This window comes from Acromyrmex echinatior, chromosome 5 (genome assembly GCF_024713525.1).
Source record: "Acromyrmex echinatior isolate Ae372 chromosome 5, ASM2471352v2, whole genome shotgun sequence".
Lineage (NCBI taxonomy): Eukaryota > Metazoa > Arthropoda > Insecta > Hymenoptera > Formicidae > Acromyrmex > Acromyrmex echinatior.
Genome location: NC_141856.1, coordinates 14,424,847 through 14,440,428, shown reverse-complemented (window position 1 = coordinate 14,440,428; position 15,582 = coordinate 14,424,847). Strand labels below are relative to the sequence as shown.

The following is a 15,582-nucleotide window of genomic DNA, read 5'->3' as shown; positions in this document are numbered from 1 at the left end:
TGTGAGTAACATCTCGAGTGATAACAGAATTTATTGTATATCGAGTTTGGCAATAATTTTGAAGGTTAAGTTTTATCTGCGCTTCCTCTTATATAATAGTATAATTTACTGATAATACTAAAATTAATATAATACCAATGTTTCAAAATTGTTCAATATTGTACAAAAATCAAAAAGATCAGGCCAGTAAAGTTCCTTCCCGTAAAATCATATGATATCCCGCAGGTGTCCTTGTAGACCAGCCGATATCGCGTAAATCACCTGCGAAGATGTCCATAAAACGTTAAATCTCTCTTCCGTACATCATGTTGCGTGTAAACGGAACGGAACTTATGAGACGATTTTGCGGCCATACGAAGGTGCGGCCGCCTGTTTTTACGACTTTCGTTTAATTTCTGCACGCATTTTACTAGCAAGGTATTCAATACGACGTCGTTGCCGTCGCTGAAGGGAGCCTAAAGACAAGTCACGGTTTTTTCAAAATTTTGAAATTCGATTAAGTTTCGCATCTAACATACCTTGTACCTAATTTTTATTATGGCTCATGGAAAGCTAAAGACGGGAATATTTTATTATCAGCTAAAAATAAATAGCCTTAAGAATATGTATAATAAAATACAACGCAATTGAAGATACGCACTGTATGTGAACTCTCAATTCTGATTTTTATATACACATAAAATGTATGGATGTATAAAAATATATAATTGGAGTATTTGTATAATTCATTAAGATATGTTATAAAAGGTGTATTATTTTCAAAGAGAATATATATATATATATATATATATATATATTAGGTGTTGGAATTAATTCGTAGCGTTTTTTAATGAAAGAATGTTATTTATTTCACATGAGCATTAAAAAATACATTAATGAAAGTACTTCCCATCACTTGTAAAACGCTACGAATTAATTCCAACACCTAATATATAAATATTGTCAAATTTAATAATATTTTTTTTTAATCTCTTATCATTATAAATTACAAAATATCGAAAGGTTCAAAATTAAAATTTAAAAAGTAATAATACATAACAATGAGTCAGATATGATATCAGTGCAATATCACTTCAATGTAATTGAAAAATTAGAAGATGATGAATAAAAAGAAGATTTTAATATAAAATAATAATAATATTATTTGAAATCTTAATGTATTATAAATTTATTAACACAATAATAAATTTATAATACATTAAGATTTCAAATAATATTATTATTATTTTATATTAAAATCTTCTTTTTATTCATCATCTTCTAATTTTTCAATTAATATATATATGTATATATTTTGTAATTTATATATATATATATATATATATATATATGTATACATATATGTATATTCCTCTGTCTTTAATCTCGAAATTAAAAAATGACAAGTACTTTAACTAAGGAATGAAGATTTAGTTTCGGTTTATCCTGTTGTCCATTCGAATATTACTTTAATGTAATCTTTTTTTTATAAGACTATGATATCTGAGACCGAAGCACCCTCATCACACGCTTCCATCATTTCATCTGACTTTCAACATCAACGTTGTCAGCTCTGTCCAAATGAATACATTACGAGATCGGTGCGAACGACTCCAAAACTGTCACGTAGCCTGAGTAAAGGGATTAAGAAGAAGAGGCAAGGAACGGGGGCAGGTGTGTCGTGAAACGTTCTTAAATTATTCATGAATTCGTTTAATCGGTTTCTGCACGTATCGGGTTATCTCGTTTTCTAAGTTTTTATCGCGCGACGCGCGCCCAGGACGGTAATCAACATTAATTCGTAGAAAACTATACCGGTAATAAGGACCATAAATTCCTTATTAGCTAGAAACACTGAGATCTTTATTCTTAATGTCTCTTTACTAAGAGAAAAATCTTTGATATTTGTAACTATAATTACATGTTACTATAATTATTGCTACTATAATATTAATAATAACTATGTATATTACTATGTAATCAACAAATGCATATATGTAATTGATAATCCCGAAGATGACTATAATAATTATTATTATATTATTATCATAAAAATAGTTAAAATCTGTGTGATTTAATTATAATTTATAGTAATTGTAAATATTTTTTACAATAATAATAATGATAACTGTAGTCATTTTAGTTTCCAACTATACAGGTTTGTTAATAGAAATGTACATATAATATAATAGTTATTACAATATTATAGCAGGAATAATGATAATTATAGTAATATTATAATTATAAATATCAAATTATATGATTATAATTACAAATATTAACAATTTTTTTCTTAGTATTTCTTATTTTTGTTATAATTTCTTCGTTTTCCAATTCGTGATATTGCTCTGTATAACACCACAGTATATTCGAAAAAGTTTGAGATTTATGATAGATTTCATAATGTCGTGCAGGTTTATCTATTTTATCGATTTTCGTGGCGTGGACGAGCTATTTATCTTTTAAGGTAAAATTGATTTGCCCGTAAAATTGTAGCCGTCTAAATTTTGCATAAAGCAATGTAATGGATATTTGCTTATCCTATATGAAATAAAACATAATTTTTAATAATTTTTCTTATTGAGTCTTTTTTTTAGCAACTTTAGCAATTTTAAATAAATGGCTGTAAATATCATCGATTTGTGGAATTAATTAGTAATAATAATAATTCTTTTAAGCAATAATAATTTTTTAAAAATCTTCCACTTATTAACTAGAAGCTACGTACGTTCCTTGTAATTTAGCGACTTTCTACTACTAGAACGATATAAAATGATTTTTTATCGTTACAGATGTACAATCCAAGATAGCACTCGACGTCCATTAGACGTCCAATAGATGTCGCGTGCTGTCTGAGACTTTTTAGTCGAAAATATTAGATACCTTATTAAATATTTAAAATTTTAGCTAAAAAATTAATTTGGTATTTATTGTAAATTATCTTTGTTTCAAAAATCCTTTAATTTATGTGTAAATGTCGATAACCAATAAGGATAAAAGAAGTCCAAATAAATGAAAAAAATATAACTGCATAATATTTTTGATCAAAATTATATGCGTAACAGTAGAAAAGAACTAGATTCGTAAAAAGAATGAGTCATCAGTTTATGTTAATATAGTGAATTAATTATTAATCACTGGGCAACGCAAATAATTTTCATAAATTCATATTTTTATAGAAGTAATTTTAGATAATTCGTAATAATGAATTCGTGATAAAGACTATTTCTATTTTTTTTATTTTAGAAAAAAAATTGATTTGAATTTTCAACGAGATTTTCGACACATAGACTAGGATTTGTGTGTATATATAAAAATATAATGCTATTTGTAAGATGGATGATGGAAAAGGCAGTGAGGCGGTCTACGTGCTAGACTAATAATTAGGAAAGCAACTGCACTGGGAGGGAACCGAACGATAATCGGGGTCGAAGGAATCAAATTCGATTCGTCGGCATTTGGCCGAATTCCATTAATTCCGATGAGAACTTGGTTACCGGTTTTCGAGGTAGACTCTGTGTGGGTCGAACACGGGGCGAGCTTGCGAGTGCAATCTGCCATCTGAACAGCTCGAAGGGGCGAGTCCGCTCTTGTCTTGACCTATGCCAATATCCCGCTAAGATGCGGTACGGGGGTTATACATGAAAATATTTGACCCATAATCGATTAGAGGACATCATCGTGTCGGCATCTTATTCTATCAATATGTGCGCGTTTATTGTCTGCATCTTCTTCTTATTGCTATGCAAATGTGTTTTTTTTAACAGATATACACTTACGTACGTTAAAATACATTTATTCGTTTACGAACCTCACACAGTATTTTTCTCTCGGGAAAAGTCCACGAATCTTGACAAGCAGCCATTCGGCCTTAATTGCGACCGAGATTGGGATGCCTCGTTGGTGGTTTCAATCTGGCACCGATATCTGAAACGCGCGCGACAGAGTGTCTGTTGTTAACGATCACTGATTGAGAATATTCCGGAGAACTCCGGAGAACATGGTTTGTGAAATAAATTACACAGATGCATTTATTATGTATACATTAGTATACAATGATAAACAATAAATTATAAACTAATTTTTGTTTTTTATGATTACGTACAAACATACATGCGATAACAATATAAGCACATTTGTCAGAGTTTTACATTAATAATTAATAATTGTGCCTTTATTAGCACATGCTCTTCCTGTGTTTATATTAAAAAAATTTTATATCAAATTACACTAAGAGAATTTTTTGTATTTACAACTATATGTATACTTATATGTTACCGTAATTATGATTATTATTACTAATATTATAGCAGTAATAATCATAATGATAATATATAATTGTAGTTACAAAAACTAAAAATTTTTCTCTCAATGTAAGATTTAAGTATAATGATTATTGCAAAAAAATATTATGTATGGACCATGAAGTGATCTTTTCTATCACCTCAAAAAAATTCAGCAATTTGGCAGTTAGCAGTAAAAAAGAAGTGAAAATGGAAGGCCATCAACAATTAATCACAGAGCCTTCATGCCCTAATTTACCAATGCAGCTTGTTTCCTGGAAAGGGATATCTATCCACTTGACAGCCTTCTGCGTGCAAAGTGCAGCTGCGACGCAGGCTAGTATGCTCCACCCATAATTGTTAATTATTTGCTGGGTTTCTGTATGCACGAGGAAGGCAGATTCGTGATAGTGCAAGAAAGATAGGCACTGTCTGTGCCTGAAATTGGTTGGTGACTAGCCGACGATGCGAATAGCTTGCGAGCAATTTGGCGGCCTATAACGAAGGGCCTGCGAAAACAAAGGCTCATCGTCGTTCCAATTGTTGCATTATTCATGTGTTTCTAGCAAGAAACGATCGTAAGCCAGCCCTCAAGACTTTTACTCTCTTCCATTGCCTTTCGGCCATCGCCTCGCGCGTTCTTCCCTGGTTCCACACCGCCCTTCAAAATCCATTTTGTTTCCCCTAAGCGTCTTAGTTGCAACATTAGTGTGCCGCTAGGAATATAATACGGCCCAAGCGACCTCGAAATCAGAGGATTCTAATACAACTACTAATACAACTCTAGTAGGTTATTTAATAGGTCAGCAAGATTTCAGAATGTTTTGATGATAATCTTCACATTTTAATTCTTCAAATAAATATTTCACTAAACTTGTTGTAAAAGAATAATGTAAAATAAGTTTTTGAAAATTGTACAATTATAACATATAACGATAAATTCACAAAGCAAATAGTCAACTGTATCATCACACCAACTGCGTATGAAAAATCTATACAAAAAAATCAATATTAAAAAAGTTAATTGGACAACAAGTCTGAACGAGGTTTGATAGACGTATTGCGAATGACTCGGACAATTTATCGTTTGATAGCATAGACAGTCGCGACTTTTGATTTTATTATGTAACTAAAGGATCATTAAAATATATACTATTGTTTTTAAAATATGCATTGTGAATGAATACTAGGAAATCGATATATAATATTTTCCACGAGAAAACTAGCGCAATACTGATGCACACACAGAGTGTAATTGAATGCAAATAAATTCATATATTTTCAATGTTAATAATTAATTTAATCCTTTTAATTACAGATTCTTCATTGTCATCAACCTCATAATTTTAAAAGGATTAAATTATGTATTAACATTGAAAATATGTAAACCGATTTGCACAGGTGTTGCACTAGTTTTCCCAGTGGAAAATGCTAATAGTAGATGTAGAGTACTTTCTATTTGTTGACACAAATCGACACAAGCACAATTCTATCTTTCTTGACATTCAATGAATAACAAAGATAGAACGACATGTCGGCTCAAAGAGTCTCTGAGAAGTAATCCTAAATGTGCAACGTATTCTAAATATGCAAGATAATTGTGTTAAAAAGAAAATAAGGAAATCAACTTTGACAGTCAAATATGCAAGTTTCTTTAATTGGCAAGGTCTTTGACTTCTTTATCACAAAAAAATTTCTTCTTTATCACAAAATAATAAACGGTTGAAAGCATTTTCGAACATGAAATTCTGTATCTGTTTGAATTATCTTAATGAAGTGTCGTAACGCGTTCGATACAACACTCAGATTGCCTTACCACTATTATTATTCTTCTATTAATAATCGAAGATGTTTCATCCTTAATATTAGGCAATCATATTCTTGGTCCGTGAGAAAATCAGTAGAAGGCAATTGGTCGAGATGTATCCTATGATAAAATGTCTATTTAGAACTTGATAAGAGGAATTCGTCTTACCATCGCTATTGACGCAATTTTAGACGATCGAATTTCATCAGAATATCGGATATTTGCTGCGTAATGTAATGAATATCAAGATTGCGAAAATACACGGAGAAGTACGCGAACGAACGAAAGGATCATTGCCGCTACATAATGTTCATACGTAAATACCTATAAATTACTAAGGAAATGATCGCACTACAGCGCAATGACCTACCAACGAAGCTACGTTTGCCGTTGCGCGTACATTGCCCGTCAGAAAGATCGCAGTAAACTTGTCAACATTGACACAATCGGTTTCCTTAACGAATCATAAACGCCAACAACGCTGCATGCCAAACAGCAATGTATTTTCACGCGGAAACGAACGCCATTATGTATACTGTTTGCGTTTATTCTTGATACTTTTTATCCTTTTATCATTTATCAATAGAAAATCTTACTTTTATGAAATTACATATTATAATTAAGTAGTATTTTATTAAATTCATCTTTATTATAATTATAATGCAAAATGAATTAAATTTAGAATTTTATTTTGTGCAATTATCCGTCAATCGATTAAAATTAAAAACTTTTCAAACAATCGATTGAAGTAATTTATTATATATTTAATTATCACTTTTGTTTATTCTACATACATTTCATGTACAAAATATTTTTTAGTAAGATTTAGATATTTATGATAAACACTATAAAACATTAATAAAATGTTCTTTGCAAAGAAATAAAAAATAGGATTTCGTAAGAGATTCTATATATTTTTAAGATATTCTGTTCTAAGCGATAAACAAATGTAAAACAAATGATATATAAATGAATAAGACTGAAAAAATACCTTTTTGTATTCTATTCCCAAATATTCAAATCATTTCTATGTTCTTTAGATACGTTTGAATGTGGTTGGAAAATCTGTTTATTCCGTGCAGGTTCATACCTGCAGTTTTAATTTATAAAAGTACAAAGAAAAATAAATATTCAAATGAAAGAAAAAGTGATATAAGAAAGGTTTTCTTAAAGAGAAGGTCAGTTCCCTAAATTCCCATTTGCTCAATGTTAAATTTTGAATACCTGAAAAGAACGATTCACATATGTACGTAGTACATATGTGGTACAGGTAGAATATAAACTGGTATTGCAACATGGTATGTGTTAATCTACTATTCTCCCTCACACACTACCCTACTTACTTTTACCTGCGCAGCATTAGGTCGGCGAAGATACACATTAAACTGGTCTGACAGCGTTTTCATCAGGATCTCTACTTGGTACGCGAAATAATATTCAACCGACTGGCAGGATATACTGCGCCATTTTATATAAGAATTTCAAACCAACTTTCATCACGATCTTTATTCTACATTTATTTAATTCTGCAGCTCTAGCTGTAAAAATTAAGAGATCTTGAAATCGTATTATATTATGATTCGTTAAATTCTTGAGATTCCTTAATAATTTTATTTTACAAGAAAAATTTTTGAAAAAATTTCTGTGATTCTATTATACAAACAACGGATTTTAACTTTTTTATTTAAAAATTTCTTACCGACACATATGAATTTCTCGAAAAGAATATAAATAAAAATATGTTACTTTTATTGAATGACTTTTAATTCACTAAATTCACAAGTTGTTTTACAATATACGTTTCAAAAATTAAAAGAATTCCAGAATTGTATTAAAAAGAAAGAAATTCCAGAATTTCTTACAGTAAGTAGATAATTCTTAAGCTCTTTTACAAATTTATAATTATATAAAAATATACAATTACATTCATAATTATATAATACATAAAGATTATATTTAACAAACTATATGTTAGAGTTTTATAATAGTTAGATATAATCACATAATAATATATTTAATTATATAATATAATGAGAGAACTTTGCTATACAACATAAAGAATACTATGCAAATAATACAGCAAGAAAACAACAGTTAATGATTTATAATCTGGTAACTAGCAAACAGAAATCTCCAATGATTCGTGACGATGTTATTTACAACTAGTACCTTATCTTCGGCGTACAGGTCATTCAGACAGGAAATTATTATGAGCACTTAAAGGATGTAGAGATGCAGTAAAAAGTTTCTTCGTTAAAATTAGTATGCATATATGTATAACTAGCTTGTAATACGCATAACCATTCATTGAATTGCAAAGTAGTATCCAAATTATAACTCTAAAAAAAATCATTGCTTACATTTTAATCTATATTTGATATGATAAAATCTTCTGGCTAAATCAATAAATAAATTTACAAAAAACAAAAACAGAATATGTTGAATAAACATATTTTGCCCAGAAAAAATTTTATGAGATACATATAAGTAGATATTATTGTATTTTTGCGATTACTGTATAGTTATTGTATTTTTTTTTAATGTTATGTAATAAAATTATTTTCACTACACATAAAATTATATTACACTAAATTTTAGATTAAACAATTGATAAGAGAAAAAAACGAGCACGCAAGGGTGAGAGAGAGAGAGAGACTCCTCATTAAGCTTTTTAAAAAATACTTAACGTTGCTGCATACGGAAAATTCCTCTTGTTTATTTTTAATCTCTTTGATTAAAATCAGAAGATAATTTTGAGATAAGTAATCATGAAGAGACTGAGCATATCCATTTCCTGAGTAATGCGATTCATATAAAAAAAGAAATATGCAAGCATTATACGAGCATTATAGTCGTTATTATCAGAGACAGTTAATCGGCTTGCAATGCCACGTGCCTCAGAGGTAACGAGAACAGCAGTTGAACCGGCGTGCGCGAGGAGCGTTTAATCCTCTTAGAGGGTGGGTAAAGATGCAAGGAGCGTCTGATTGCCTGCGGAAGTGGGGAAAGAAGAACGTTACCAACTTCCGTGGTATTAACTCATTACGTAACACGCTTTGCCCGCGAACAAGACAACTCCGGCAGTTAACGACCGAGCTAACGACCCCAACGCACCTTGCGCCTCTGTCTGCTTATCGCACCACGAAACCGCCTCATCTCGCTGTCGAGCGAAGCACTTCCATCAAACTAAGCCGCGATCGTGCCACCTCCTTGCGTGTTTCACGCGACTCTTGTCCGCGAATACAATACTTGATCCTCCTCGTGAATCTTTCCAATTAAGCGGCAGAAGCCCGATCAGGTGCATGAAGCATAAGAGGGTGCACGCTTCACTCGTGCTCGTGCTCGTGCTCGTGCTCGCGTTCGCTTTCGTTCTTGTGTTCCGTTTACTTGTCCGTCTTTACGAAAGACATGACGCGATTATGTGCGAAGGACGGTCCTAAGATCCTAAGAAATATTCTTATGATTTTCTCTTTTTCCACCCTTTCCTCTATTTCATTCTTTGTCTGTCTCTTTCTCTCTTTTTTTCTTTCTTTCTCATCGTTCACCTTGCACGTCCTCTCTAATGCAACGACACTCGCGTCATGATATTCCAAGAAGAATAATAATTCTGCAATTTTGGAGGCACGCGGCTTACCAAAGGCTTTTTTCTCGCAGCTAATTCCGCAGGTGTACCGAACGAGACGGCAGAAGCGGCATCAGCCGCCGTCATCGTCGTTATTCTCAACGGCACAGCGACGACGTTTTACATGAAGCTTAAAACGGTCTCTCGTCAGTTTTTTGTTGTAGGTAGGGTAGGCTTGAAGTTGCCGAACAGGATATACAAATAATGCAATGTTGTGGATAATAGGATAAAGATTTTATGCTGCAATCGGAAAAGGGTAAACTTGGTAAAATAAAAGTAACAGTAATGAAATAGTATATATATCATATATATATATATATATATATATTATTATTTATATATATATATCATCATCTTATTTACTGAATATTTTTATCAAAGCACTGTACTTATTTCACGTAATAAAACGTAATAATAATAACCTAAAAGTACTTGAAACTATTATAATGCAATGTATCGATGAATTATAAACTATAATTTTTATATCATTACCCCAGCAAATACAAAGTTACATACAACATACTTGTAATTTCCCAACTATATAATTGTAATATAACATATTGTTATATAACACATTTGTTGTATTATATTGTTGAGTCAGAAATTACAACTAATAGGTACGTTGTTACATGTAATTTATGTTTGCTGGGATATTTCTTAATCCCATATGCGTTAACTGGCAAACGTACATTTAAGGCACATGTACATTTGAACGTGAACCCTGAATAGCAAACAGAAAAAAGAACGGTTTAAAAGCAAAGAATGAGGAATATATTAGATCTATTATTTATTCCTGCGCTACCTGAACTAACAATAAGTTGAAGTGAAAAATAATATATTTGTTTCATTTCAACTTATTGCACCGTGTGTAGCAGTTCAGACAGGAATAAAGAACATACCTATTGTATGCTATCTAAATGTAACTTTTTCTTTCATTCTCCTAGACCCGGATCTAACAAAGGAGTAAAATCTTAAGAATCCTAAATAAAGTTCGAGGTTTTATTTTGTAAATAATGCAATTTTTTCGAATAACTCAACTTTATCGGTCTTGCAGTTTTTGCAACTCATTCTTCTTTGCTCTTACCCGACACTATGTATGCAATATATCATTTTATAATATAGGATAAGGTAATATAATTTTGAATACATGATAGCGTTCTAAATAAAATAAAATTTTAGAATCTAACTTTCAAGATCTAAAATTGGTTTTTCTCTGTTTGGATTTTTGAACTTAAATTTTAAGATTATTAGATGGAAATTAAAAGGAATTTTAAGCAATAACGTATTATATGAACATCGGTAACTGATTTTGAGCTCTCTTGTGCAAGGTTCTGCTTATATTTAATTGATTTAATTGATTAATATTTGGATTTTATTGCAATTTTTAGCGTTTTATATTGTATTGAATTTGCAGCTCAGTTTAAACATGTTATGTTCACATAATTGCAATATTCAATTTTAATTTGATCTTTGTCCACTTTTTGAAAAAATTTTGACATTATGTATTTGTCAATGTTTTGATCAGCGTAACTGGCGGCTGCCTCTATAATAATTTCATAAATAAAAAATTATGAACGAATTGATTTGTAATTGTAAACTTTATCCGTCTAATGTCGTTAATTAATTTTTTGTCACAATCATATCTATGTTTAAAAATCATATTATGTACCATTTTTGCAATTTGAAATTTAATTGCGTTTTAATATTAAAAGAATGATTCGGAATTGAAATGTATGTTTCATAAAACGTATGTATGTATAGAATTATCATTGTTTATTGTTTAATATTTTAAGATTAGATCTTGTTTGGTTCATAATTATCATGTATTTTAATTTTTAAATTAATTTTTTAATTAAATCTTTTGTATATTCGTTGAATTTTGGATAGAAATCTTATTTTGTTCAGAATTGATCATTCAAAATTGTACGATCTTATCTTATATATCCTACATACTATTTATTTCGATTTATTCAATTCTTTATAAGCCTAAACATTTCATTTATATTTAATACAAAATAATCATTTTTTTATATTTCTATTTTTGAATAATTATATCTTACTTGAACAATGATAATAAAAAAGAAAGAGTTGATTTACTTGATTAAACAATTAAAATTCAAAAATATTAAGCTATTGAAATATCTAATTAGTAATAAGGCTCATAAAATTTTATAAAACAAAGAAAAAAAAGGGCTATGAGCCAAAAATTATTATATAAAATAAAACATGATAATATAGAATGTAAAAAAAAATAATAAGAAAAACAGAAATGTTTTAAATTAAAAATTTAATTATTTTTATATTAAATTTTTAACTTAAAACATTTCTGTTTCTTTTATTATCTCGTAGCCTTCTTTTTTCTTTGTTTTGTTAAGCTGTTGATGTGTATAAGTTGATTGGATAATGAGGAATAATATTTCGATTATAAATTATCTGACCGGAATTGCTAATTTAAGTGGTGAATTTTATAAACATGTTGGTAAGTCGGTTTCATATATATATATTAGGTGTTGGAATTAATTCGTAGCGTTTTACAAGAGATGGGAAGTGATGGGAAGTACTTTCATTAATGTATTTTTTAATGCTCATGTGAAATAAATAACATTCTTTCATTAAAAAAACGCTACGAATTAATTCCAACACCTAATATATATATATATATATAATATATTATTATATGTATTATGCCTTTGTGTTGTGCCTTAATCAGTTCTATTTATTAAAAACGTTATCGGCTAAAGCGCTTTGCCATATCGAAAGCATGATTAAATTAAAAATATTTCTTAATGGAATTTATATAAGTCGACTTATAAAGTGATACGCACTTTCTCATCATTTACACACTGGTAATCCCGGAATCTATAAGCGTAAGCAAGCCGTCAATTAAATCATGCGTAAAAGTGAACAGAACGATAAAAAGACGAGTTACTTGGAGAGAATTCGAGATCTGAAATAGAAAAGATCTTATATCTTGCTTTAATTGGCCCCGTTAACGAGCACATGTTCTTAAGTTTAATGAAACATCATACATGTATTTCTATGCAAGTATTTCGAAAAAAAAAACTCTAAAACTATTTAAACGTTTCATAGTATTAAATGTATGTGATAATAAATAACCGTATTATGTCTACGACTTATAGCCATTATTTTTTACTTGTCTTCATAAGGCGTTTAAAACGGAAGACGTTCCGCTTTAGTAGGTGCATCACGCATTCAAAGTATTGGATCAGAACAACTGCGAATTCGAAATCAAAACTCATGGTCACAGAAGGAAAGACGATCGAAGATCGATATACTCATACATGAGTCCTGGCTTTGTCCTTATTGGCTATGCGCCAACAAGTACTCAGATGCCACGTCGCACCTTAATAGTATGGATTGCCTCATGCTATTTAATGAAATACGAGATATTGGTATTTTGAATATGTGCTATAAATATTATATATTAAAACTAGATTCCTTACAAGGTAAAAACCTGTTTTTAATATATGTATGTCCTTTTCTATGTTTATATCTAGATAGAAGATTATCTTATATAGATATTCCACAGAGAACATTTAAAGTTAATATCGATATAGATATTTACAATAACAAATTTAATGTAAAAAACATCTTGAAAGAAAATGGCAGACACCATAATAAAACTTGTGTTGAATTCATAAGTTATCCTTTTTAATTCTCCGTCGGTCATAAGACAACCCTACTATTTAAAATAAAAAACCATACGAACACAATTTAGAACAATAAGTATTTAATTACTAAAGACATTAAGGTACCATATATTAAATGGTATCCTCAGGATTCGCAGATAGCCAAGGGCGTAAGTTGATATCCTTGCAATACACTGACAGCAGTCTATTAACAATAATTTCGACTCGGTCTAAGAGACATGGTTGGTGGAATCTTTTCTCGGTAAAAGACAACGAAGAGGGAACGGAAAGAAGGAAGAAAGGAAGGAAGAGAACGTCTGTGCAAACCCGTTTGACCGTTTAGCAGTCCCTGATTGCTGAAGCAGACTTGGTTCAGGGATCGAGACGCTCACAGGCAAAAATTCAGCTCTTTTGCTCTTGCTGGTTTGTATACTGACCTATATTCGTTGGAACCGGGTCCGCAGACTTGAAACTGCTACAGAGATTTACTACTTTGAAGAACTTCTTTGCGAAACGATGAGAGACCACCTCTACCCATAGCCTTTTATCTGTTTCTGCATTGATTCTGATGATTTTTCGGACAGATATGTACGTACGTATTTATTACAATATATAATTACGAGTTTCAATACGTGCGTTTTTCAGAATTTTTGAGTATATTATTTTGTAAAAATATTTACTTTTTTTTATAAAAACATAAGTACAGATATTTGTAATTATATAGTGATTCTCTGAGTTATTAAACTTATAAATAAATATAAAAATTATGCGTTTCGCGGATTTTCTTCGTGTCCAGATCTATTCTTGGAATGCCAAGAATGGATAATAAATAAATAATCACAAAATTGTCACTGGAGCAATAGTAAATGTAATTATCTTCTTGACAAATTTTGTAACAAATTATATATTTTTTATAAAGAATATTTTTTATTTTTATTTTGATGTAATGTACCGAAAGAGTAAGTTACTATCTAATGTATTTAGGCAGTGTTATTTTATTTTTATTCTCTTATTTGTTTTTCCATTATGATAAATATGAAAAATGAATTAGTGCTACACCGCATGTCACGTATTATTATCTTATAAATTTACAGGAATAAATGATTAGATTATATATTTTCCGCCAAAGAAACTTAAGCGTGGGTGGTCCTTTAAAATCTCCAACATGCATATACATGTTTCGAGGTAGTGAAGCTATTACTGGAATAATAATTTGCTTTTTCGCATGCAGATCGAGAGATATTAATTGCGTGTAGTAACGAGTAACAACGTTCTACTTTCAAGTTACACGTGCGCGCATTGCAGCAATTAGATGTTAATGCTAACGCAACCTTACGTCAATCGAAAATTTCCATTGCAGATTTCCTCAACGTCCGCCTCCCAATCCAGTTTTATGCTCTTACGGTCAAATTATATAATCTAACATAGATATGTAATAATGCAAATAAATGTGTTTTTAATTTCAATTAATACATTGTGGCTGTGTATTGATATATTTAAAACTTTGCAAAGTGTGCTAATTTTGTTATAAAACTTGTAATCATATTATTTCTCGTTGTGATATTTATCTGAATTCTTGCATAATGACGAGATTTTTAAGGTACACAATATCTTGCAGCATAAATATATAAAATATACATACATTTTTTTAAATAAGCTATTATTATTTTCTTCTATTTAACATATATGTAATATATCTTAAACGACCTTCTTTTTGTCTTATTATCAAAAAAGTTTTTAATTCGTTATTTACATACAGAAATGTCAAACATAACAGATACTAGTTTTATAACTTTTTCGGTAAGTGACAGTATCAGAGGGAAGGGTCATCGATTCGATTTCCATTCGCTGCAGTGCAGCACATATGACGCATATAGTCACACACTGGCACATCCGTACACGTATATATTGCTGATAGTCGTGGAGAACTTTGAAAACATACACGTGGCATAATTATTCTCAACGATATGATTTTCCAATGACGTTATAAGCTCTAATTCTTTTTCGGGTCGTACAATTTTCATTCTCAAATAATAGGCTTATCAATTCTCGCGTATTAAAACGTAATAATCATGGAAGAAGACCAAATCAACAGATTCGATTACAAGCAATAACAATCAGTCGTTGATATTTGTCCGCAATTCCGTTCGAGGTTATACACGATTATCGTATCATACGCAGTAACTACATAGTTAAGAATGTAATGCATATGAGCGGTATTTGCATAATTACAGACAATTA

At 30.3% G+C, this 15,582-nt stretch overlaps 1 protein-coding gene across 12 annotated transcripts in view; it reads right to left on the bottom strand.

The window, feature by feature from the left end:
• The window catches only part of Ca-beta (Calcium channel protein beta subunit), a 96,689-nt gene that overhangs the window by 72,656 nt on the left and 8,451 nt on the right, over nucleotides 1-15,582 (bottom strand). For 2 of the 12 annotated variants that reach the window (XM_087406584.1, XM_087406585.1), the window contains exon 2: nucleotides 3,791-3,906. The exons of the other annotated variants lie outside the window; for them this stretch is intronic. In XM_087406584.1, coding sequence (XP_087262710.1) covers nucleotides 3,791-3,844 — 54 coding nt within the window. In that variant the 5' untranslated portion in view covers nucleotides 3,845-3,906. The remainder of the gene's footprint in view (nucleotides 1-3,790; nucleotides 3,907-15,582) is intronic. 12 annotated transcript variants of the gene reach the window in all.